The sequence below is a fragment of the Lepus europaeus genome, chromosome 18 (genome assembly GCF_033115175.1).
Source record: "Lepus europaeus isolate LE1 chromosome 18, mLepTim1.pri, whole genome shotgun sequence".
NCBI classification, from domain to species: Eukaryota; Metazoa; Chordata; class Mammalia; order Lagomorpha; family Leporidae; genus Lepus; species Lepus europaeus.
Genome location: NC_084844.1, coordinates 42,377,342 through 42,405,054, shown reverse-complemented (window position 1 = coordinate 42,405,054; position 27,713 = coordinate 42,377,342). Strand labels below are relative to the sequence as shown.

At 39.7% G+C, this 27,713-nt stretch overlaps 1 protein-coding gene across 2 annotated transcripts in view; it reads left to right on the top strand.

Annotated features, from left to right (window-relative positions):
• Nucleotides 1–27,713, top strand: part of NF1 (neurofibromin 1) — a 291,063-nt gene that overhangs the window by 182,336 nt on the left and 81,014 nt on the right. For both annotated transcript variants that reach the window (XM_062175267.1, XM_062175266.1), the window contains 2 exons: nucleotides 881–1,027; nucleotides 4,402–4,512. In XM_062175267.1, coding sequence (XP_062031251.1) covers nucleotides 881–1,027; nucleotides 4,402–4,512 — 258 coding nt within the window. The remainder of the gene's footprint in view (nucleotides 1–880; nucleotides 1,028–4,401; nucleotides 4,513–27,713) is intronic.

Here is a 27,713-nt window from a genome sequence, read left to right as displayed (position 1 = left end):
TGATTTATTTATCTGAAAGAGTTACACAGAGAAGGAGAGGCAGAGAGAGAGAGAGAGAGAGAGAGAGAGAGATCGATCTTCCATCTGCTGGTTCACTCCCCAACTGGCTGCAATGGCCAGAGCTGCACCAATCCAAAGCCAGGAGCCGGGAGTTTCTTGCAGGTCTCCCACGCAGGTGCAGGGGCCCAAGGACTTGGGCCATCTTCTTCTGCTTTCCCAAGCCATAACAGAGAGCTGGATCAGAAGTGGAGCAGCTGGGACTTGAACCGGCACCCATATGGGATGCTGGCAATGCAGGTGGCAGCTTTACCCTCTATGCCACAGCACCAGCCCCACCAAATTTCTTTTCAAAGTGCGCATCCCAGTTTATACTTTGACTGCCACTGTGTGCCAGTATCTCTTTATAAACTTTCTCACCAAAGTTGTCATTCTTAGGCTTCATGATTTTTGCTAGTTTGACCTTTGTGAAATAGTATCTTGTTATTCTTACACAGTTGTAAGTGTTCAGTGGTTTTTGAAAATTCATGTTTCCCTTGGTTGAGCAGTGATCTGTTTTCTTAAATACTGGTTTGTCTGGATGGATTCTTACTACCCTGAGAGAAAGTGAATTGGAATATTACTTTCACTTATTGATCGATTGACCATTAAATGGGAACAAATTATGAACTCGAGAAAAAGCTGAATTTTTGTAGTTTGGGGAATGTTCATTTCTAAGATCTTTCAGTGTACATTTATAATCAGGTCTTTTTGTGCTGTTTACAAATTAGCAGGGACCACCAGCTGGCAGTAAAGAGAAAAACAACCAGTGACAATTCTAAAGAAATCTGTCCTGTTAAGTGTGAATTGCCACCTTTTTTTCTAAGTGGTTTGCTGTGTCTAGGGATCATAAAGCTGTTGGAAGACGACCTTTTGATAAAATGGCAACCCTTCTCGCATACCTGGGCCCTCCAGAGCACAAGCCTGTGGCAGACACACACTGGTCCAGCCTTAACCTTACCAGCTCCAAGTTTGAGGAATTTATGACAAGGTAAAGTACAATCTTGAAATAATGATTGCTTTCTTTTCAGTTCAGAAGCAAAGTTTGTCGCCAGGCACTTGTTGAGTATGCTTATAATTTGGAAGATTGTCAGAAGAGATGTACCTAATCATCATCCCATGGCCATGTTTTGAGACCCAGCTTTTTTCCTATCCTTTCTGTGGGGATTTTTCAAAAGTTCATGTAAAATGCACATTATTTTTGAAAAATTTTTTGTTTCCATGAATTTTTCAAGTGCTATGGCCTAATACCCTCAGAAAGTTTATAAGAATGAAATTAAATAATAAGTTTATTTTTGTGCAGAAAGATCTGAAATCTGTGGATAGGTTTTTTTGTTTGTTTGTTTGTTTGTTTTTTGACAGGCAGAGTGGACAGTGAGAGAGAGAGAGACAGAGAGAAAGGTCTTCCTTTTGCCGTTGGTTCACCCTCCAATGGCTGCTGTGGTAGGCACGCTGCGGCCGGCGCACCGCGCTGATCCGATGGCAGGAGCCAGGTACTTATCCTGGTCTCCCATGGGGTGCAGGGCCCAAGGACTTGGGCCATCCTCCACTGCACTCCCTGGCCACAGCAGAGAGCTGGCCTGGAAGAGGGGCAACCGGGACAGGATCGGTGCCCCGAGCAGGACTAGAACCCGGTGTGCCGGCGCCGCAAGATGGAGGATTAGCCTGGTGAGCCGCGGCGCTGGCCTGTGGATAGGTTTTGATTACCACACATCTCTCATTAGTGTTTTGAAGGCTCCTTCGTGTCTGTTGTTCTATGTGTTGATTTTCCTAGAAAAATGATAGTGTCTTACTGACACATACTTTGTCATCTAGCTTTGATGTGTTTTTGCATTTAATACTTAAAGGGATGTGTAGGCATCATTATTTTCATGTTATAAAAAATAACTCAATATGACTAACTGGTTTGCCTGAGACTCCCAACCAAGTCATAAGCTTTTTGGTTTTAGGTGTTAGATTCTAAATTGCCATGCTATAGTATTTTTCAGAATCATCCTTAACTTTGAAGTTAATGAGCTTAAATTTTTAAAATTAAAGTTCAGAAAATATACTTCGGTGTTCCTATAAAATTTTTGTGGACATTTGCTTTGAATCCCAGAGGAATTTCACTTGTGAACTAAAAGATCCTCCTTGTTAGATTGCTGTATGCTGTTTTGTTGAATTCTTTAGGTTTTAAAGTATCGTTCTCAGTACTCTACACTTAGCAGATACACCTAGTGGTCATGGGTTAAGTGTTTTGTTCACAGTATATGCCAAAAGCAGAACGAAAAAACAGAATCTGGCATTCAGAAGTTAATTCACATGAAATATTTGCTTGTAATATGTCTTACATTGTAAGTGCCTATTACTGTACTAATCATGTTACATGTGGATCACAGTTTTGTACATGTCTCTAATTCACTGATGATGTTAAAAGAATATGTGAATATATAAGAGAATATAAGAATGTTTAAATATATAATCTTTCCATCTTGTTTTTCTCTTTTAGCTCTGTTAAATTTTTCTGTATAATAAACATTCAGTCTTGTGTAATTAAAGGAGTATTTTCCATGTGAAATTTTCATATTACCTATGTGAAAATTACATAGTATAAAAGTATCAAACTTTTTAATTCAGCATTACTATGAACATCTCAGCCAGTATTTCATTTTTCTGAGAAAATCACTTCGTTACTGCCTTTTACCCAAGACCCTGCTCCTTTGCAAAGCAGTCTTCTGTGCTTTTGAAGACGGAACAGTCTAATCCATGTACTGCATGTAGAAGAATATGTAGTACATGTAAAGTGTTCAATAAATATTTCAAGTTATTTTGGTTCTCTTCTAAATTCCCACTGATGTTCTTTGAGACCCATGGTTATTTGAAGAAAATGAAGGTCACATTGTAATTTTGTCAAATTAAAAACCCACCTATCAAACTATGGAAAATATGTAAATACAGAGTAGAAAGTAAAACCAAATTTTGCTGTCCCACCTCTTGAATAATTTAGTTAACATTTGATAAATAACCTCTCCATAATTTATCAATCTGTACATATACCTGTTTCCCATGTCAAATGATCTGTAGATTGTTCTCATGACTGTTAAACAAACGCTAGTCTGGTATTAACAACATGTTAGACTGAGCTAACGCAAACTATTCCCCAAAATGCAAGACACATGGAAATACCTGGTAAAACAAAATGTATGCACGTAGATCATCATTAATCCAAAAACCTGGAAGCTGAAATGCTCCAAAATTCAAAACTTGTTGACATGATGGCACAATTCCGTAACTGACTTTACATGATAGTTTGCAGCTAAAATGCAAGTGCACTAAATGTATTATATAAAATTACCTCCAGGCTCTATGTGTAAGGTCTATATAAAACATGAGTTTCAGATTTGGACTTCAGTTTTATTCTAAGATATTTCATTATGTAGATGCAAGTATTCCCAAAGCTGGAAAAATCTAGAATCCAAAATACTTCTAGTCTCAAGCATTTCAGATAAGGAATATTCAACCTGTATAAAAAATAAAATATTATTAAAATACATCATTGGAGGATATTTTCTGAATAAATTACCAGTAATGTTAGTACAGAGAGATGAAGAGATGGAAAGTGTGAGAGAAGATAACAAAAGATAGAGGGAGAAGGTCCAGCATCTGTCTATAGATGTGGCAGAAATCAAGCTTAATATGAGAGTAGGGAAGAGGTCATATCTGGGGAGAGAATGGATGAGAATTTCCCAGGGTTGGTGAATGACATGAATCCTGAGATTAAAGAAGCACTCTGAGTTTTAGACAGAATATATTTAAGAATTAACCCATGCTTTTTCATAAATATCTTTCAGTAAATATAGGAATTTAATGTACGATAAAAGAATAGTATTCAAAATCAGGGAAATTAAAATGGACTTTCAGTAAACAATGTTGATAGCAACAATTGAGTAACCACCTAGAAAACTCTGTTCATATCATTCAGGAGGGTAAATCCCCCAGAGTCAAAGAAAACATTGGCAAAGGAAGACTATCTCATCCATTCAAAATCCATAAACTGGTAAAGAAAAAGCTTGCTAAACTGAACTCATAAAAAATAGAGTTTCACAAACTTGTACCTGGAATAAAAAAAAAGTGAGCAAAAACAGTCCTATGGCTAATATCCCTGTCTGGTAGTTTCCTCAGCATAGTCCTAAAAGTATTTTTGTGATTCAGAGAGTAGCATCTTGAAATTTTTGGTGCCTGTTGCCAAGTTGCTCTTCAGAACAGTGGTTACTTTTTAAATATTTTGTCATTTTTTAAAAATATTTTATCCTTTGTGTAATCATAGATTTTCATAAATTCTTAGTGGACAATGTAAAGCCTCTGAGTTATTCTTTTATCTTTTAGGCATCAGGTACATGAGAAAGAAGAGTTCAAGGCTTTGAAAACATTAAGTATTTTCTACCAAGCTGGGACTTCCAAAGCTGGGAATCCTATTTTTTATTATGTTGCACGGAGGTAAGAAATGCTATGCTTCAGTGTCTCTTAACAGAGTTTTAAAAATAATAAGTAGTTTCACTTTTCCTGTTTGATTTAGAAATTGAAAAGTTCACCTAGAGTGTATAACTGTGTGAGCAGCCTTCTCCTCCTAAATGATGCCTATATGTTAATTATTTCTCAGGCCACTTCCTTCCTGTCGGCCTCTCTGTCCTGCATCAGGTTTAAAAAATTACCTACCATGGATTAATTAAATTCCTGAGTGAAAACTCAAGAAGTATCTTTGTTTTCAGATATATTTATATATTATTTTCATATATTATATTATTTTTTATATATTTATATATTATTGTTTTCAGATATATATATTATTCAGGTACTATATAGTACCTACCACATGATGATCAGAAACTTTTTTTTTAAAGAAGAGATAAAATGCTAAGTGCCTATTTCTGAGAACTTTGGTAATGTGCTGTGTAAGGCTGTATTAGGGAATTAGAAATTAATTCAGAGGAGCTGTGGGAATTGTCTGTCTAAACAACACAACGGACAGCTGAAAAAATGGGCTATGTTTGTTGGTGTGTTCCTCAGTCAAAGGCTACTCCAGAGGACCTTTCTGGAGATGCTGGGAGCTCCTCCTTAGCGATGGGGACGGTGCTTGCATTGTCCTCCATGCCACTGTCTGTCTTGCTTCATTATGCCTTTGAGAACTCAGGTATGACATTATTTGGTCAGTTTTACTACTTCCCCTCTGGTACAATATAAATTGACAGGCAACTGAACCTTAGAGACAATGTGAAGTAACAGAGAGACCACTCACCACTGAAGACTCTGTTTAGTCTGCGTTCTGTTGTTCTTTAGACCTAGTCTTTCTGATTTTTCTGAATTTAACACAAATCTAGGAATTATGTCAGTGGCCTTAATAGTCACAGGTGTCAGTAATTGGCAATGTGTAGGAAACAAATCACGGTTGAGAAACAGTGGGAGAGGGTTGAAGGAATAAAGGTAGGAGATGGGAAACTTGTTTGATCAGATGCTTCAGATAGCAAGACCAAGAAGTCCAAAGAACTGGGGGACTGGGGAACTGAGGGAGCATAGAAGATGCATTTGTCCTTGCCCCTCATCGTCAACCACTCTGAGTGGCTTCCTTCCTTCCCATCGAGTCCCCCCTTCAGCCGGCTTCTCAGTTGCCATTTCCAAATGGCCCAAAATCATTTTTTTTTATTTTGCTCTTGAGCTGAACCACACTTGTTTCAACCCCAGACTTTAATATAACTAGAATATTTTTACTTTATTTTGTCCAAATAAATGTAAAACAGACATTGCTGAGAGGTTACTAGATGTGTGCCATCCCACTGCCTTTTCTTTAAATTCTTGTTAGTTTACAAGGAGCAGAATGTCAAAGCTGGTTGTTTTTCCTGCAAGCAGCAACTGTAAGTTTGTGTTCCTTCTTTGTACTGATCTGGAAATGGATAAGGCAGGCAGACTGCCAGCATGCAGACCCTGTCAGTGGGAACCTGCCAGTGAGGTTTCCACAAAACCTGTGCAGGGCGAGGCTTGAGAGTGCTAGGGATTCCTAGCTCTGCTGCTCAGTGGCTGACAAATTCCTCTTCTGAGCCTGTTTCTTCATGTGTTAAAAGTGAAAACTGTCTACTTCTCCTGTATAGTGTTCTGTGGCCTATAAAGTTGTCTAGAGATTATTTTCTTTTGTGTTGTCTTTTTTTTTTTTTTTTTTTTTTTTTGTTAAATGACCCTGCCAATTTCAACTTTTTAATCCTTTTAGTTTGTTACTTAAACCTGCTGGAGCCCCTTCTGGCCTTGGTTTTCACCTGACGGGATTCCCTACCTCCAGACCGAGTGAGAGCACAGCAGCTCTGAACAGAAGCCAGCCCAGTCTCCTAGTTGTGGAAATCCAGCAGTTAGGCAGGGCCTTGCTTCTTGCGGCCGACTTTGTCAAGGAGCACTTTGATATGACATTTCCACTGAGGCCCTGTGTGCCATGGCTTAGGTAATATTTTTGAATTATGGATTCCGGTCTCCTTAGAGATTTCTGACTGAAAGCGTCCAGCAGTTAATTCAGTGTGTATTCCCATCGGTCTCTTCCTCACCAGGTATTCTCTGTTCTCTTTAGTCACCCTTTCAGCTCCCTATCTGGAGACTAACCACCTTAAATTCTTTCTTCTTTCTCTTATCTTCCTTATTATTGGTTGTCAAGTCTTGATTTTATCTGTGAGATCCTGGCAAAACATTTAAGGTGTTTTAATTAGACCTTTGTGATTGCAAAGAAATCTTAATTTTCTCAAGAAGAGAGAACTCGGGAAAAGCATGAGTTAGCGTAGGGCCTGCCAGATGTGCACAAAGCTGGGTGTTAGCTACAGAACAGGCTCGGGCTCTGTGCTCTCTCCTGGCTGCTTTCTGTATCTATTCAGCTTTATCCCCAGCTAGCAATCTTTTCATTTCCTCAGTGCTGCATTCCTGAAGTTCCAGAATGAAAATGTGGTTCAGCTAAACCGTGTCTCTGGTAAAATCTTTCATGTTAGCAGTAGATTGCTGGCTGCTTCTAAGCCAAGTTTGTGCTCCTGGCCTAGCAGTCATGTGGTTCAAAATGTGACCACACAGCACTGTTCTCTCATCGAAAGCAATCCTTAGCTATGTGTTTTACTTTAGGGTTTTTGTTTTTTAAAATTCACCCTCTGTGGTTTAAAATTACTGTTAAGTACCTTAGAAATGTCTTTGGAACTTTTTTCCAGCTGCATTGCTGGGACTCTCATTGTTTCTTTTTTGTTGTGGTTTTTTTAAAGATTTTATTTATTTATTTGAGAGATTTAAAGACAGTGAGAAGGAGAGACAGAGAGAGAGGTCTTCCATCCACTGGTTCACTCCTGAAATGGCCACAATATTTAGAGCTGAGTTGATCTGAAGCCAGGAGCTTCTTCTGGGTCTCTCATGCAAGTGCAGGGGCCCAAGGTCTTGGGTCATCTTCTACTGCTTTGCCAGGCCACATAGCAGAGCGCTGGATCAGAAGAGGAACAGCCAGAACTAGAAGTAGTGCCCAAATGGGATGCCAGTACTGCAGATGGAGAATTAACCTACTGCGCCACAGTGCCGCCCCATTTTCTCTTATTTGTACTAATGTTGCTGTTGCTGCCTACTACTGCCAGATCACTCTAACATTACTTCTGAGTGTGAATTCTAGCACACATCGAATTTTGTCCTTCCCATTAACTGCTCATGTAAAGTCCAAGTTCTTTTTTTAATATCAATATTGATTGATTGATTTGAAAGTCAGAGTTACAAAGAAGGAGAGGCAGAGGAAAAAGCACAAAGAATCAATCTTCCATCTGCTAGTTCACTCCCCAGATGGCCACAACAGCCAGGGCTGGGCCAGGCCAAAGCCAGAAGCTAGGAACTTCATCCAGGTGTTCAACATGGGTCCAGGGGTCCAAGGAATTGGGCTATCTTCCACTGCTTTCCCAGGCACATTAGCAGGGAACTGGGTTGGAAGTGGAGCAGCCTGGTCTTGAACCAGAGCCCAAATGGGATGCCAACACTGCAGGCGGTGGCTTTACCCACTACGCTACAGCATTGGCCTCATGTCCAAGTTCTGTAGTCAGGCCTGTAACATGGTGCTGTTGTACCTGAGCGAGTGCAAACAGAGGAACACCACACATTGATAAAATTTGACAGTCCTTTATTGCCAGCAGTGGAGAGAAGGCTTATCCCCCAAAGAACTGTCAACCCCAAAGCCCAAAGCAACAGTAAAGGCAAAAACCACTAAATCGGGAGGGGAATACATGGTTGCTAGGATCAAGGGGAATACATGGTGACTAGGGTCAAGCTAACCTAAAACCTATGCGAAACTAATATTAATTATAATCTTAACAATACCAGTTATAATCTTGACATTAATCCAGGTATTGGCCTATATCATATGTGGGACATAGACAAATTACAATCTTAACATTAACCCAGATGCAGCCTATTTTTAAGCTTGAGTGATCATGCCTAGGGGGTTTCTATGCTTTGCCAAGTGTGATACAGGTTGCCAAGTGTGATGTAGTGGACTGCTATTGTCTGAGTGTTTTATAGCCGGGGGGGGGGGGGGGGGTTGGGGGGGGGGGTTGTGAGTGCTTTCCCAAGATGGAGTCTCAGATGCTCCAAAATGGAGTCAGTACTGTCAAGGTGTTACTGTAGTGCTCCATAATTAGGGTATAATTTACTTTCAAATCTTTTCCTGAAATTCCCTCCAATATCTTTTAACCCTCTTGTCTTGCAGTAGCTGAAATACCATATAAGCAAGGACAGTTGTTGCAACATTGTTTATAGTGAGCAACAAAAATGAAAGCAATATAACTGTTTTGAAAGAGGAATTACTGAATAAACTATGCTACCTATGTATTATGGAATAACACAATGGGTTGAGTTTATGTTGCTTATTACATGGGACTTAGTGTCATAACACAGTGGGTTAAGCCTCTGTCTGCAACTCCAGCATCTGCATCCCAGATCAGAGTGCAGATTCAAGTCCTAGCTGCTCTGCTTCCAGTCCTGCTCCCTGAAAATGTGCCTGGGAAAGCAGTGGAAGATGGCCCAAGTGCTTGGGCCTCTGCACCAATGTGGGAGACCCAGAAGAAGCTCTGGGCTCCTGGCTTTGGACTGACCCAGCCTCAGCCATTTAGGGAGTAAACCAGTGGATGAATATCTCCCATCTCTCCCCCTCTCTGTCACTCTGCCTTTCAAATAAAAATTTCAAAAATTATTTTGCTTGTTAAGAGTTATAGAAATGAAATCCAAATTTGTGTAAACCAAGAAAAGGAATTTTCTGATACACATACCTAAGAATATCAACAGATGTACTAACTTCTTATAGGACCAGGTGGAGAATTGTATGCAGTATCTTCTGGAAGGCTTCTGTCTTCTCTGGCTCTTGATTCTACTTTGTGTTGGTTTTATTCACAGGCAACTCTTCCCAAGCTATGGCCAGCAATGTTTGCTTGTTTGTTTGCTTTTCCTCCAGCCTATCAACCCCAGTAGAAAAGCAACTCTTTCCCAGTAGTTTCAGCAAATGTGGTTGGTCCTATTGACCTGTCTTGAGCCACTTGCCAACTCCTGAGGTGTAGTCACTATGGCAAGGAGGAATTCATTTCTTGGTTACCTAGGCCTGCATCATGTTTGAATTCCTGGAGTTCAGTGTTGGAAGATGGGTAAAGAGAAAGAATTTCCTAAAGGAAAATTAGATTAATGACCCCAGAAAAAAGTGGATGCTGTGTGAGCAGAAAGAAACCCTCTACAGGCAGCTTTAAAAAAACACTGGAGTAGGCATTTGGTGTAATAGTTAAGATGCTGCTTGGGACACTTGCATTGCATTTCCGAGTTGCTGGGTTAGAGTCCTGGCTCTGTTTCCAATTCCAGCTTCCTACTAATGTGCACCCTGAAGGCAGCAGGTGATGGCTCAACTAGTTGGGTTCCTGCCACCCACATTAGAGATGTAGATTGAGTTTCTGTGTCCTAGCTTCACCCTGGTCCAGTCCTGTCTGTTGTAAGCATTTGGGGAACTGGATCAGAAGTAGAACAGCCAGGACTTACCTGGCACTCCTGTGGTTTCACAGGCAGCAGCTTAACCTGCTGTACCACAACACTGGCCCCAGGGATTATACTTTTTAAAAGACACAGAATGACATATACCACATGTTCTCCCTTACATGTGGAAGTTAAAATTAAAACAAACAAACAAACAAAACCAGAAGAAATGCTGCGTGTATGAGTTTTGGTGCAAATACAATGTTTTGTCAAATTTTGCTTTAAATATTTGCCAAACATTGATAGAAATTATGTATTGCTTTATTTATAATGATTTTGTGAATTTAAAATTTATTTTAAATTTGAAAATTTATGTGATTGAAATTGAACATCTTTTCATTTGATTATTGTTTATAGCCCTTGCCTATTTCATGTTGGACTATAGTCTTTTTACTTTCTACTTGTTGAAATTTTTATTTAATAGGCTATTAAGTCTTTGTAATGTTAATTAAAAATGTTATCTCAAAATAATAAAATAGACACAGAAAGATGACTTGCAAGGTGCACAGTGTGTGTGTATGTGTGCGTATGTATCTATAGACTGAGAAATATGCACATTAAATGATTAACAGTGCCTATTTCAGAGAAGTATGATTGAGGGAAAAGAGTAGCAGTGACACTATTTCTGAACATATCTCTGTATTTTTTGACTCGTTGTCAGGAGCATGTATTATTTTTGTAAGCATAATGAAAGATTCAAAACCTAAATGTTGCAGTGAAGAATTTTCTTCTTAGGGATGTTACTGATTCTTGCCAGTTGCTTTTTGGGTGAGAGTACTAGTAATGATGTAGCTGGCATTTTCTGATTGTTTCCTCTGCATCAGGTAAATAGCACATTATGTAATTGCTAATCTAATCTTCACAATAAACTTCTGAGGTTTCATTAACAACAGTAGTGGACATGTACATCAACAGAAACTGAAACCCAGCTATCAGAATGAACTGGATAGTGAAAATAAGCACAGATATCCATAGATCCCACCTTGAGCTACCAACTCAAAATCAGGGGTGGTGGTTGTGGTGCACGCAGGTTTCACTGTTGCTTGGGACACCCACTTCTCATTCAGAGTGCTGGTGCAAGTCCAGCTACTCCCTATATAATCTTGCTTCCTGCCAGTGCATATTGGGAGACAAGAGAATGGCTCAAGTACTTAGGCTCCAGGAAGGAGGTCTGGGTTCCTGGCTTAGTCCTGACTGTTGTGGGTATTTGGGAATGAGCCAGCAGATGGAAAATTCTTCTTTCTTCTCTCTTCTCTCTCCTCTCTCCTCTCTCCTCTCTTCTCTCTTCTCTCTCTCTCTTTCTCTCTCCCCCTCTCTTCCCCCTCCTTCTTCCCTCTTCCTCTCTTTCTCCCTCCCTCCACATCTCCCTTTCTTCCCGTGTGCATGTATGTGTCTGCCCTTCAAGTACATGAAAATAAACACTTTTTAAAAAATCTTGTGCAGAACCTAATCTATATTTACCAGGCACAATAAGTAATATATTTGTAGTCAGTTTGTTTTGTATTTAATCCATTGTAGCACAACTAGTAAGAATCAGAGTTGGATTTGAAATCTAAGCCAAAGCTCTTGACAATGGCACTATTGATAACATGGTTATTATTACTGTTATCATTATATATTAAGTTTTTGGCTAGAACAACCTTTGTAGACCAGCATGAAAATCTGTCCAACAGTTATGAGCTACAATTCTTTGGAGAAAATGAGTTCTGAATTCTAAGCATGACAGTTTGCAAATGATCTTTTGAAACATAAGGTTTTTCTCAAAATAAGATTATCTTGTCATTGGAACAACAGTATTAGGCATTGTACAGGTTAGCACAATTGGCACCCTTTTTACTGGAATGACAAGCTGTTACACATTAATGAAATATGGAGATACAGATTGGTCTGTTTTATAGGGCATTGTTTTTTTCTTCTGATCAGATTAACACTTTTTTATTTAATAAGAATGTAAGAACTACTTCCCTCACACTGCTCCTTATGCCTCATCTATCTCCCTTTTGTCTCTCTCTCTCTCTCTCTCTCTCTCTCTCTCTCTCTCTCACACAAATACTTTTCTGTTTATCTCTCAGGCATACTTTGATTAAATGCTGTCTATGCAATTTCTTTAAAAAATTTTATTTTTATTTATTTGAAAGGCAGAGAGAAGCCAGGAGCCATTAGCTTCCTCCTGGCCTCCCCTGTGGGTACAGGGGCCCAAGCACTTGGGCCATCTTCTGCTTTCCCAGGCCATTAGCAGAGAGCTGATTGTAAGTGGAGCAGCCAGTTCGAATCCTCACCCATATGGGATGCTGGTGCTATGCCACATGCTGCGCCACAGCAGTGGTCCCTGTCTACATGATTTCTCTTTTTAGACCTTTAATGTAGCTATCTGAGTTTTAGTTCAGTGTTGTAAATATTTAAAGTGCAAATGGTGATCCCAGACAACAGTGGGCTATTCCACTTCTGAGCCAGTTCCCTGCTAATACACCTGGGAAAACAACAGAGGATAGTATAAGTGCTTGGGCCCTTTCTACCCACCCAGGCTTGGGCCTGAGGACATTGTGACCATTAAGAGAGTGAACCATTAGAGAGAGAACCTGCCTCCTTTCCTCTCTCTCTGTAACTCTTTCAAATAAATAAATAAATCTTCCAAAAAAATTAAATAAAATGCAAATGTTTAGTGTTTTGCCTATTTAAACATTTAATATGGAATATGAGCTTTTATTATAAGGAAGGAAATAATATTTAAGTTTATACAATTAACACTTGTGGACAACCAATCAAGCTAGAATAATGATAACTTCTTAAATAGTAAGTTGAAATAAATTTTATTTTCTGATATGCTTGTCATTCAGCATAGAATTATGTAGGCAGTTGATGTGCCCTTTAGCCTGAGTGCACACAAAACAACAAAAACATTACATAGAAAAGAAAATGTAAATTGTCCATTGGCTTGAGCTTTGTGCTACCATTTCTCTGAGTCGTCAGAGTTGTGACTGTCTTTGAGGTCACTGCCGATTGCTTCCTTGGGGTTGTGGGGCTGTGCGTCGGCTTCCTGGACCTCAGGGTCTGCAAACTGGGCCTCGGGGTCGTCATCTTGGGGCTGTGCGTCGGCTTCCTGGGACTCAGTGTTGGGAAACTGGGCCCGGGAGTCAGCATCTTGGAGCTGTGCGTCGGCTTCCTGGGCCTCAGGGTCGGCGAACTGGGCCTCTGGGTCTGCATCTTGGGGCTGTGCGTCGGCTTCCTGGGACTCAGTGTCGGGGAACTGGGCCCGGGAGTCGGCATCTTGGAGCTGTGCGTCGGCGTCCCAGGCCTCGGGGTCATCTCAGTATGCAGACTGGTCCTGGTGTTCAGGCTTGGTTTGGTACTAAGGCTTGGGACTGCCATAGAAGGTGTGCTCTTTGCTGCTGTAGTAGCTGACGTTTCCAGACTGCTGCCAACAGACAGGAGGAGCAGGCTGATCAGTGACAGCCTGAACATCTTTTTCCTGTTTCAAAATAATTACATAAACTTAATCGAGCACTTGGATCACAGATAAGCATATATACTTGATTGTATTTACTTAGTACATTTGTGTTAGGTAAATGTGCTTTTTCATTGTTTATGAAAAAAGCCTCCTTTTTTTATTCTCCGTAATCTGCTGACATATCTCTTTTCTAGGTAGAGCTACCAACTTTAGACTAAAACAGTCTGAAGGATAAAAGGAGCTTCATTTGGTCTTTCTATGAAAAAGAAAAAGTAAAACCTTAGACAAAATACAAAAAGACAGGGGTTTGAGGTCCCTGCAGCGAAGGTGGAGGCGGAGAAGAGGCCATTTTAGAGAATGGAATAACAAGCCCTGAAAAAAATATTGGCATATATTATTCTTGAGATTTCTTATGGCCTTTGTTCCAACAATGTGAGGTTTAAGCTAAGGTCACAAATTAGGGTATTACTTTTAAATGTTTACTGCAGGGACTAAAAAGGATTAAACCAAAGGATCGCCCCACTGCTGAGATGAGATTTCCTTCATCCCTACCCTTATAAAAAGCTAGCTGTTAAGAAGTTCATTGGAAAACAGGAAGAAATTTAGAATTAATCAAAGTCAACAGCTTCATTTTACAGACTCAGCCTACAGTTATAACTTCCTGAGGACACGTGTCTTAAAATGCCCAGCACGGGCACTCGCATCTGAGGCCCGTGTTCTTTCCCAGATGTGAACTCTGAAGGCATAGTATAAACATCCACGAGATTGTTTGAAGCAGGGCTGGTTTACTTTCATCTTTCTCTCACATCTACTGGCTTGTCACAACTAGCTCATGCTGGACAGCATTAAATACAGTAATTTTTTAAACTTAAATTTTAATGTTTAAAATCTGATGTATACTGAAGGTTATATTTGACTTTAATATATAGTTGGGAAAATTTCAAATTAATATTACCTTTTGATTTTCTTTGTTGAAGAGTAAGAATTCAGATTTTCTCCAGTGTCCTGTGAGGGTTCTGATTTCTTAGTTACTATGTGGTATTTAAACCCTACTAGTAAGAAAGTCACGTGTTCTAAACTTGCCTTACCATTTGTTCTTTGGAAGTATCCAACTGAATGTTTTCCAAGCTACTATTGTAAACATAAGGCCTTTGGCAGAAGTGAATGTATTCAAATAAAGTCTTTGTAACACCTACTTGTTTGTTTTAAGAATCTAGTGAATATCACTTTGTTAGTCCCCTTTTCTATATTTGAGTTTTTTCACTAGATCAATTCTAACAAGATGAATATATTTTTGTTTTTTTATTTAAAATCAAGTAGTGTATTAAAGATATTGTTACCTGTTTTTCACTGTTAGAGTGACATTGTGTACAGGGCAGTTAGTAGCCATGGCTACCATGAAGTTATAAAAGTAATTCAGGAATAATGCATTCCAGGAGTACAATAATTAACCATTTAGAAAGAAGGTAAACTTTATTAATATGAAATTTAATGAAAGGCTCACATTTGAAAGTTATGCCTTCATACTGAGTTTACGAAGTTTTTTATGTGTATTTAATGTATTTAACCACCCACCTTGAAAAAAATTAAGTATATTCTTTAAAGGAATTTTGTCTTTTGGTCAGTCCTTCCTTCTGATGGTTAACGTACAAGGAAGCTGGGTGGTATTGTGCTGATGTTTTCATCACCTTGGCTGTCATCATTTAAAAAATTGCAGGGCTGTGAACAATGGTGTTGACATACAAGGAAATTGCCACATAAATGGCAAAAGTACAAGTCAATACATGTTCCTCACTGGCTCGACTTTGCTATGAAGTTAAGTTTTTTTCTTCTGAAATAAAGAAACCCATGTACACTAAATCTCATTTATGTGGTACATATAATAACCTCACTGACTGGAAATTAATGTGGTCAGGCCTAAGAAGTAAATAAATAAAAAAGCTCCTTGGCAACCAGAGTAAATATTATAAGTCAGAGTACTAAGGTAATGCAGAGGAGTTTGGTACTGTCCTCTCTACTTACTGGCATGTTCTGTGGGTTTTCTTGAGGGGTATGTAGTTACTGGTAACAATATTATTATTGTGGCCTTCTGCAGACTATTAGTAACTTATTCTAGTTTACTAATCCTGACCATTTTGAATTCTAGACTTTAGCATTTCTTTATTGGTGCTTCAGGCACCTCTGTCTCCACTTAATTAAAATTTGAGAGTCAACATTTTCCCTCCATATTTCTGTATCCAGATGTATTCTTTTTACAGTGTTAGTTAATTGTACCATCACCTGGCCAAATGGCTCACTAAGCTTGGATTTCTCATTATCTTCTCACTGTTACTGATCGTAAACTCCTCAGGCCTCTTGATGATGACTAAGTAAAATTTAAAATTCTGACCTTTGCAGCAGCAGAATGCTCCAAGACAGAAGTTGTTTTCCATTATCCATGTCTTTACCTCCCATGTCGAATCTTTGTGCAACTTCCCCGATCTGTCCAAGGTACTTTCCACCATTGTTCGAAATTCTCTTCCTTCAAGGTCTGATTCTGATGTCAGTGCTTTTTATGTGAGCCTATCCCAATTTCACAGTTGAACAAAGTCATATTAGGACTTTGTACTTAGTAGGTATGCTTTTTTCTCTATATATATTCTAAATCTTTCATCCCCCATATTCATCCACCTTCTTGTGGTCAGAAACCACCTCTTGTTCTTTGTATTCCTTCTACCTAGTAGCATAGTAAGTGCTTATAGACAGTAGAATACAGTAAACATTGGAATTCATTGAAATACACCATTTCTTTATGTCTGGAAGCTGATATCATTAATGGTGCCTAAATAATGAGAGACATTTGGTCATTTAAGTTTTCCCTGCATCATATGCATGAATTTGTAAGTTTCAGGCCTGAGTTTAAGTCCTGTCTCTACTTTCTGGCTGTTATTTTGGGATGATTTCATCATTTGTATAATGTGGATCATAGTATACATTCATAACTTCTTAACTATGATTCTGAAATCCAAAATCCTCTGAAAATACCAAGTTGTATCAAAAAAATTTTGGCATAAAATTTTATTTGGGGGAAAAATCACATAACTGCATTGGTATGAGGGTTTTTCTCTTTGAAAAAATTAGGTATAGAAGGAATGTACTCGACATAATAGAAACTATGTATGAAGAACCAAAAGCTAACATCCAACTGAGGGAGGGAAAACTGAAGGTTGAGATCTGGAACAAGAGAGGTATGCTCACATTCACCACTTTTATTCTACACAGTACTAGTAGTCCTAGCCAGAGTAGTTGGGCAAGAGAAAGAAATCAATTGGACAATTTATATATAAGTAATAATTGTCCAAATTAGAAAGGAGTAAGTCAAATTATCACTGTTTGCTAATGGCATTATCTTACATATAGAAAACCCAATGACTCTACCCAAAAACTGATTCAGCAAAATTTCAGAATACAAAGTCAACGTACAAACATCAATAACATTATTTGAAGATTTATTGATTTATTTGAAAAGGTTACAGAAAGAGAGTGAGAGACAAGAGAAAGATCTTCCATCCTCTGGTTCCCCAAATGGCTACAGTAGTTGGCCTGGGCCAGACTGAAACCAGGAGCCTAGAACTACATCCAGGTTTTCCATAGTGGGTGGCAGGGACCCAACTAATTGGTCCATCTTTTGCTGCCTTCCCAAGCAAATTATCAGGGAGCTGGATTGGAAGGATTGGAAGTAGAGCAGCCAGGACTTGAACTGGTACTCCTCTGGGATACCATGTGGCCTAACCCACTATGCCATACCACTGGTCCCAAACAATAGCACTGTTATATACCTACAGCAAGTCACCTAAAAAAATCAGGAAAACAATCCCATCCCAATAACTATCAAAAAAGGAATAAATTTAACCAAAGAGGTGAAAATTCCCTACAATAAAATCTGTAAAACATCGATGAAAAAAGTTGAAGAGGACACAGAGAAATGGGAAGATGCCCTGTGTTCAAGAATCAGAAGAATCAGTATCATTAAAGTGTCCATGCTGCCCAAAATCATTCATAGATTCAGTGCAATCCCAATCAAAATACTAATGACATTTTTCATAAAACTAGAAAAGAAACTGAAAATTGTGTAAAACCACAAAAGATCCCAAGCAGGGAAAGCAGTCTTGAGCAAAAAGAAAAAAGCAAGAGATGTTATACTGCCTGACTTGAAAATAAATTCTGGGGATGGGCACTGTGGCACTTAGGACACCCACATCCTCTATCAGGGTGCCTATGATGAAGTCCCACCTGTACTTCTGTCCCAGCTTTCTGCCAGTGTGCACCCTGGGAGGTAGATGATAGTTCAAGTACTTGGGTCCCTGCTACCCATGTGGGAGACCCAGGTGGAATTCTAAGCTCCTCGCTTTGGCTTAGCTCAGCTCTAGCTGTTGTGGCTAATGGAAGATCTCTCCCTGTCCCCCACCCCACTCCCATGTCATTCTGCCTTTCAAATACATAAAAATAAACTTAAAACAGTTTATTACAAAGTTACAGTAACTAAAACCATCATGGTATTGGCATAAATAAGACACATCAGTAGAATGAAAGTGCCAGCTCATCTTTGACAGAAGTCTAAGAGCATGCATTGGAAAAAGGACAGTCTTTCCAGTAAAAGGTGCTGAGAAATCTGGATGTCAGCATACATAAGACTGAAACTTGACTCCTTCACCATGTGCAAAGTTAACTTACCATATACAGAAATCAAATGAAAATGGATTTAGGACCTGAAATTTTGAAAATACCAGAAGAAAACATAAGAGATACTTCAGGACACTGGAATGGACAAGAATTTTTTGGAACAGATTCTAAAAATCAAAGCAAAAATAGATGTAAAAAAAACAAAACAAGCCGGCGCCACGGCTCACTAGGCTAATCCTCCGCCTTGAGGCGCCAGCACACCGGGTTCTAGTCCCGGTCAGGGCGCCGGATTCTGTCCTGGTTGCCCCTCTTCCAGGCCAACTCTCTGCTGTGGCCCGGGAGTGCAGTGGAGGATGGCCTAAGTGCTTGGGCCCTGCACCCCTTGGGAGACCAGGAGAAGCACCTGGCTCCTGGCTTCGGATCAACGCAGTGTGCCAGCCCCAGCGCGCTGGCCGCGGCGGCCATTGGAGGGTGAACCAACGGCAAAGGAAGACCTTTCTATCTCTCTCACTCACTGTCCACTCTGCCTGTCAAAACAAACAAACAAACAAACAAACAACCAGGAATTTCATGAAAGAGCTTCTGCACAGCAAAGGGAATAACCAGTAGAGTGAATGACAGTGAATGGGAGAAAACATTTGCAAGTGATGCATCTTACAGGAGGTTAGTAACTGGACTGTGTAAGCAACTCAAGCAATGCTTAGCAGAAAAACAATCCAGTTTAAAAATGGACAATAGAGGGGCCAGCGCTGCTACTTTTAGGCTAAAGCTCTGCCGTAGCACTGGCATCCCATATGGAAGTGCTGTCCAACTCTCAAGTACGTCATCGTATGTGATAGGAAAATCTTCATACTTGAAATTGTTTAATAAATAAGATCACATATCAGTTTGGTAATTTTGCTTTTGATCAAAATGAGATTTTTCTTGTGTAACTTGTAAAATGACTGTTGGTGGTATTCTAAAGGAGGGGCCCCCAAAGCTGTTTTTGGTAATGTCAGTTTCATTGGAATAAAAGTGTAATGACTCAACACTCCAGCCTTGAAGAAATATACAGAAATTTAGGAGTGTCACATGTGACATTAATGTTTACAGTTAAAATCAATTTATATCAACTCATTTATTCTGAAGATATTTTCCTATTTTGGGTGACTCCTTTATCCTTTGATTAATATGTTTTTAAAAGACTTTGACAGGGTATGTCTAAGTTCATGCCTATTGGCCTACAGATTTTTTTGTAGAATTTAAAGTTAGAGCAAGAGGCATATAGTGCTTCAAGTATGTGCTTTATTAAAGCAAGAGAGTTTTCATGTGATCATCACAGAAAAGCCATACCATGAGGTCATGTTGGACCCTACAAGTTGGTGGAGTTTTTTGAACAGCTTTTTGCTACCTTTGATCACTTGTCATTGACATGAGCTGCTGTGTCATGCAGCTGAGCGTCTGACCTCTTAGTGATAGAGCTGGTAAATGGACCGTGTGCCCTCACTCCCTGCCTCCAGCCCTCTCAGATGTGGTCAGAGGTGCTGAGGCTTTGGTTAGCAAGTGTGGGTGTTCCCAGTGGTTATTGTGGTGTTTGGCATCCTTGTTTTCCTTTACTGGTGTTTTGGTTTTTTTCTCTATCAATTAAAAGCCATTAAATTTTAATTTATTTTCTGCTGAGGCAAGCATTTGACAGGCATTCAAGCTCCCTTGGCCTTCCAGAGATGTTCAATGTGTTTGAGCAATGCCTCTGGACAACAAAATAGCACAAAAGGAAAACTACATTTCCTGGCATTTCATCAGATTTACTCTTCTGTGGCCTTGTGATGGCCATGTGAAATATCCAAGTAACGAATTTTTTACTGTTAAATTACTTTATACCAAGGGATAAATAAATAACAAATACTGTAAACAACAAATCGGTTATTTGAAGCATAGCTGTAAAGGGCATATGCGTGGGGAATTATGTACCATTTAGGTTCGGTCATTTTCATTTCTAATCTTATTTATTACCCATGAATCTTATACAAGGGACAGTGGTAATCATTAAACTGTTGCATGTGGCACTACCGAGTGCTTTCATATATAAGGTTTAATCCACCACTTAACGACACCCTCTGGAGTACGCATCCTTAACTGCACCTTTAAAAAAAAAAAAAAAAAGATTTATTTTCTTTAGTTGAAAGACTTACAGAGAGAGGTAGAGACAGAGAGAGGGGTCTTCTATCTGCTGGTTCACTCCCCAGATGGCCGCAACAGCCGGAGCTGAACTGATCTGAAGCTAGGAGCCAGGAGCTAGGAGCTTCTTCAGGGTCTCCCACGTGGGTACATGGGCCCAAGGATTTGGGCCATCTTCTACTGCTTTTCCCAGGTGCATTAGCAGAGAGCTGGATTGGAAGAGGAGCAACTGGGACTTGAACCGGTGCCCATGTGGGATGCCGGCACTGCAGACCAAGGCTTTAACCCGCTGCACCACAGCGCCAGCCCCCTTAACTGCACCTTTTACCAGAGAGCACGCACATGCTTGCTCAAAACTGAGCACAGACTCTGGATGGCAAAACTTTGTCATTTTCTTTCTATTAAACCACTGTGTGCTTTGTAACTACGATTGTTTGGATAAGACACGAGTGAAAAAGTGCTGTTTTCAGCTTGTATATGTGTTTAATTTTTGTGCTTTGAACTGGTCAAAAACTTTGAACAGATTCAGAAATGTATGCCAGGGTTTTCATACCAGGATGAACAGGTGTACTGTGCTTACATCTCATCCGGTTTGTAAATATTATTATCTGACTTAGGGCTGTTGAACTGAAATGGTGTTTCTTCAAAACTGAGCTTCTGAAAGACCTAACTTGAAACCACGGTTTTCAAAGTGTGAAACAAACTAATCTGCTTAACACATTATTAACATGTTGACACAACATTTGTTTGTACTTCCTTGCCTGAGTTCCCGTGAACAATTTACTCCAGTGAATTTCTCACTGGTGTTAGAATTAACCTTTTCTCTGGAATTGTTCCAAACCTAATTCCCTGCTGCCCAGAACTAGTTTCTTGCGTGACAAGTGGGTAGCCTAGCCAAATTATCCTTCTTTCACCTCTCCTTTCTCCATTTTGATGCTGTAACTTTGACATAAATGGAAGAAACGTAGACTCTAGAATAAAACTGCCAGGTTTGACTTGGTCGATCTTAAGTACATTTTGCTCATTTTTGGGCCAATGATCACATCTTTGATACATGTTTATTCACTCTTTTAGTTATAAGTTCTGATAAAGATATTCGTAAAAACAAACTCCTAGGAGGAAGTGATGTATAAGCTGAAGTCAAAAACATGAGTAAGGTTTGGGAGGGCAAGAAGAGAGCGGGAAGAGGAGTGTAGGAAAGAGGACATGCGGAATCTCAAAGCCTGGTGACAAGATAGTGCACAGTTCAGGAAGCTGTGTTTGTTGAACTATGGAATGTGGGGGAGCTGGAATATTTAGGATGGTATTGTAGAGGGGAGCAAGGGCCTGCTCGTATGGTAAACCAGACTGAGAGGTTGGCGAAATGATTGAAGTTTGCTTGTTGTTTATAAAGGAGATAAAAGAGTTTCTCTGTTGAAGTTTGCTGAGGGAACAGTCCTGCCCACAGTTGCCTGTAGCAAGCTGAATTCAGTTAATACAGCGTGTGCTTGCAGGAGCTCCGGGTGTGCCTGTCTGAGCTTTACCTTCATGATAGCTCGTGGTCCTTTGACCCCTTCCACCTATTCTCAGTTCACTTTGCCTCTTCTCATTTCTCTTGTTTTCCCACTTAATCTGGATCCCTCAGACAGATATTCCAATCATTTCCTTAGATGATGGTTTTTAAGGACAACTCAGGTCATAAAATATTCTTGGAATATACTGTTAGCTTTTTGTTTCTATCCATAGATTTATAGCATGTATGTTTATATCCTATAATTTTTCTTCTTTAAAATGTTTAATTTATGGATTGTTTTAATTTTATTTGAAAAAGAGAGCAATGGAGGCAGAGAGAGGTCTCCCATCTGCTGGTTCACTCCTCAGATGCCCACGACAGCCTGGCTGGCCCAGGCCAAATTTAGGAGCCAGGAGCTCTATCTGGATCTCTCACCTGGGTGACAGGGATTCAGGTACTCAAACTGTCACCTGCTGCCTTCCAGGGTGTACATTGACAGTAAGGTGGATCACAAGTGGAAGAGGAGCTTGAATCCAGGCACTCTGATATGGATTGTGGGCATATCAACCAGGTTCTTAGTCACAGGTGTGTGTGCTATCACCTGCTACCTCCCAGGGTATGCAATAATAAGACTGGATTGGATGTGGAGGAGAGACTCGAGCCCAGGAGCTCTGATACGAGATGTGGACATACCAAACAAGGCCTTAACCACTTAGCCAAGTGCCCATCCCTGCTTATCTTTCTAATATTTGCATTTTCCACATTTGAAACTTTAACAAACTCTTCTTAAATATTTTTATTGGCTACATAATATTGTGGTCAGTGGGTCATCATGTTCCTAATGGTGAATGTGTAGCATTGCTTCCATTTTTCTTATGGTTAGAAAGAATATTGTGATTTATCTAAAATTTACTAGGGCGAAGATTAAAGTATTTTAGATTTTTGATTCATTGCTAAGTTGCTGTACAAAGTTATACCAATATGTGAATGCAGCCATTTCATTATACCTGCCCCAGGATTAGTTTTTATTTCTTTCCAAAAAATTACTTGCAGTTTTATTTATTGATTTATTTGATAGATAGAGGGAGAGCGTGAACATGCGTGTTCTCCTTCACTGGTTCCCTCCCCAGATCCCTGTAAAAGCCGCAACTAAAGCCAGGGACTGAGAACTCAATCTAATCTTCAACATGAGTGTCGAGGAACTGGTCCTGTTAGCTGTCACCACTAACTCCTAGCGTCCGCATTAGCAGGAAGCTGGAGTCAGAGGGTAGAGCCAAGTATTGAACTCAGGTACTCTGATATGGGCGCATGGCATCTTACCTGGATTTTAACTGCTAGACTAAGTGCCCACCCCTGCTTGCTATTTTTGTAATAAAAAACGGTCTCACGTTTGTGTTGCAGTTCTCAGTTATGTGGTGGGCCATATTCTCACATACTTGTTAGTCAGCAAGCGTCCTACCTTGTAAACGTGTGGGCCCTTTGCTCACTTGTGCTTAGAAATCATAGTATTGCTTCATATCAACTTTATAAACTCCTAATTAACAATCTCCTTTATGATACTCTATTTGGGTATTTTTATTAGACTTATTTCACCATGGATTTGGAAGTTTTCCATAAACAAATCTATCAGTGTGTTCTTCATGATTTTTTTCTAATTAAAAACAAACCTTTCCCATGGAGATTTATAAATTTCTCTAAAATTTCTGATTTTCTGACATTCATGTTGATATTAACTTTTTCAGTTCTTAATGCTGCTGTATGACGTGAAGTTGAGTCTTAAATTGTTTTCCCATCATTGTTTATTGAATTTTTCCCTTTGGTTTCTGATTTTCTATGTATGAGGCATTGTTGTAAACACTTTTCATGTATTATCTCATCTTCTTAGAACAACTCTGAGAGGACACAGAGACACAGAGGGCTGATTTGTTGATGTGACACAGCTGATTCGTAAGGCTTTTTCCTAGATTGAAGTCTTAGGTGTACTATGCTCTAATTATGCTGTCGTTTCTATATTGTACTTATCTACCTTTCTGTTTTTCTACCATTGCCTTTCTTCAAGAGAATTTTATTTATTTATTTATATTTATTTATTTAAAAGGCAGAGTTACAGAGGGAGAGGCAAAGGCAACGAGAGGGCAGTCTTCCATCCACTGGTTTATTTATTTATCCCCAGATCCCACAACAGCCAGGGCTGGGCCAGGCTGAAACCAGGAGCCAGGAGCTTCATTTGGGTCTCTCACAAGGGTGCAGGGCCCCAAACACTTGGGCCATCTTCTGCTACTTTCCCAGTCCCATTAGCAGGGAGCTGGATCAGATGTGGAGCAGCTAGGACTCAAACTAGTGTGAGATGCCAGTGCTGCAGGTGGCAACTGAACCTGCTGCACCACAGCACCCGACCCTGTACCACCTCCTTTCTATCTTTGTTATTATACTTGGAATAGGTTTTCCTCTCAAGAAAGTTGACATACTTCTATTAATTCCTCCATTTTCTATTCTTGCCTGTCCATTTTTCAAAATGTACCTCAATATTTTATGCCATCTTCCAAGATTTTCACTGGAATATTTGTCAGAATTGACTTAATTCATAAATTACACTGGAAATACCTGCAACTTTACAATGTGCAATCAAGGTATGTCTCCTGTGTTTAACCTTGAGTAAATTCTAGGTCCTGACTAAATATTTGTTGAGTGAAAGAATAAATGAATGGAGAAATCTTAGTAGTCTTCATCAGTTCTTGGGATATACTTCTCATTCATGTTTTTCAGCTTTTTCGATTTTGTCCTCCATATTTAAGGTAAATATTTTTCCTGGCATTGTATATTTTCCCTGTAGTTTTCTAATTATTTTTTGAGGAAATCATGAATGTTTCCATGTTTGCTTTGTTGTTAGCTACTGAGAAATATGCTTCTGAAGGTGCTCCTGAGCAATCTTTAAGATACATAATTTAACAGTTTTAGCATTTATTCACTGAGAAAAATACGCAGGAAAGTGAGGACTTTATTTAGGGCAGAAAGAAATCTTAGAAGAGAAAGAAGTCTAGAAACTAAATTGGGTCCATACCAGGCAGAGAGCAGGCCGGGAGCCATGTGGAGCAAGCCTGCGGGCAGGAAAGTAGAGAGCGGGAGTCCAGAAGGCCATGTGCCCACAGGCACAGGACAACAAGAGAGGGACCCATCATGCTCCAGGCCTTTTTTTTAAAGATTTATTTATTTGGAGCCGGCGCTGTGGCACAGCAGGTTAACGCCCTGGCCTGAAGCACCGGCATCCCATATGGGCGCTGGTTCTGATCCTGGCTGCTCCTCTTCCAGTCCAACTCTCTGCTATGGCCTTGGAAAGCAGTCAAGGATGGCCCAAGTCCTTGGGCCCCTGCACCCATGTGGGAGACTTAGAAGAGGCTCCTGGCTCCTGGCTTTGGATTGGTGCAGCACCGGCTATTGCGGCCAACTGGGGAATGAACTATCAGATGGAGGACCTCTCTCTCTCTCTCTCTCTCTCTCTCTCTCTCTCTCTCTCTCTCTCCCCTCCTCTCCTCTCTATGTGTAACTGTGACTCTCAAGTAAAAAATAAATCTTTATTCTTTTTTTTTTTAAGATTTATTTATTTATTTGAAAGTCAGAATTAGAGGAGAAGCAGAGAGAGATAGAGAGAGGTCCTCCATCCGATGGTTCACTCCCCAGTTGGCTGCAATGGCCAGAGCTGCACCAATCCAAAGCCAGGAGCCGGGAGTTTCTTGCAGGTCTCCCACGCAGGTGCAGGGGCCCAAAGTCTTGGGCCATCTTTGACTGCTTTCCCAGGCCATAGCAGAGAGCTGAATCAGAAGTGGAGCAGCCGGGTCTCGAACAGGTGCCCATGTAGGATGCCAGTCTTCAGGCCACAGCGCCAGCCCTGATCCAGGCCTTTTATCTACTCCCAAAGGAGAGTAATCTGATTGGCAGGTAGGCATACAGGTGAGATCAGGAAGGGGTGTGAGATCACACAGGAGGCATGATCTTCCAGCTCACAAATCTAATTCATTTAATCCTGTCTGCTTGCCTATATCATTCCGCTCTCAGAGATTCCAGATCTTAATCTTAAGGGATGCTGAAGGGCATAGAATCATCATAGATTCTATAGCTGTTTCCTGCTTCTGAGGGATGTAGCACAGACCCTGCCTGTCCTGGGTCTGGAAGTCTCTTTCTATAAGATATATAATTCTTTCACCTGCTAATGATCATTTACTTCATTAGTTTCCTATGGTTTTATCTGTTGTTTCTCGGTTTTGTTCTAGAATTTCCCAAATAATATTAAAAAAAGAATAGCAGTAATGAGCATCTTTGTTTTGATTTTGATTGTAATAAAGATACGACTTACTTTTCACCAGCATGATGTTGTCTGGTAGTTTGCCATACATGGTATCATTCCTTATCAAGTTGTTAATTTTGTTTTGGCTCTTGGCTGACATTTTGGGTGTCAGTGAACAGAATTTGCTCTTGCTTTGTAGCATCATTACAGATTATTGAATAGCATGTAAGAGTAGGGTAGGACACTGAAGGCTTTATGTAAATTATGTTGGTTAAGCCTCAGGAAAAAACCACTCTACATTCTACTAGCCTGTTTTGTAGATGATAAATGAGATGCAGGACATTAAAGTACTTTATTTTTTGTTATGCATTTAGGGTTATGTAGCTGAGAAGTGGTAGAGGCAAGTTATTTGTAAAACAGAGCCAAACCTTAGGGATGGGTGCATGGGATAGTTGTAGATAGGCATAGGTATATGCGTACCAATGCTCCTCATCTTACATACCATCTTATACATACCAATATACCCAACCTCCTAAACAACATAGCTCCACCTGGCATATCAAAAATGTACTCAGAGCAGTTTACGTTAGCTTACCACTGGGCAAAATCATCTAATAAAAAGCCTATTTTATGATAAAGTATTAAATACCTCATGTAGTATATTCCATACTGTACTGAAAGTTGAGAAACAGAATGGTTGTACTGTTATCCTTTTGCACCATCATAAAGATGAAAAGTCTTAAGTTGAACCATCAAAATTCAGGGACTGTACATATATACTTATATATATATTATATATATATTTCTGTATCTGATGAGCTAGAAAGACACTGAGGACTACTGCATTTGAAATGTTTACAGATCCCAGTAATACAGTAGTACTGGCTTTAATGTCAAATAATGAGCCCTCTTCCGTTAACAATGATAATAATACCATTTCTGTAAGGAAATATTTTCTAATTACTTTAAGGCTAGATAATATTTCTAAGAACTTAGTCTGAATAGTAGACATATGTTGTGCTTGTAAGTATCCTGAATTTTTCCTCTACTTTTTGCATACATGTCGAGTACTGCTGATAAAATCCATAAGTACTCCTAAAGCTGTAGTCCATGATTTCACTTTGGTGTATTCCCCGCCCTCCGAGGAACTGTAAAACATCGATCTTGGCATCCCCAGAGTGAAAGACACTTGCCTCTAAGAAACCTTCTTTCTGTGGAACTCAGTACATGTATTTTTCAAAATTTAAAAAAAAAGTAGGTTTGTGGTAGGAAAGGGATTGTCTGAACACTGTGTCTCTTTTGGGGCTATTGAACGTACTGGGTCCCTGTTTGCGTGGCTGAAGGGCCAGCTTACTCACTTAGGCAATGAATGCATTTTAAAATCATTTAGGAGACTTTTTCACATAACCCCTTTTCTTCATGATAAGATTCCCTTCAATGAGCCATTTAGGTTTACTGCAGTAGATAAATGTTTAAGAGCCACTATACTAGATAACAAGAGGAGAATCATTTTATTGAAGCTTAACTGTAATTTTTCCATAAACCTTCTTAAAAAGAAAAAATTAGAAAGTCCATTAAAATGTTGTTACTCTCTTTTTTTT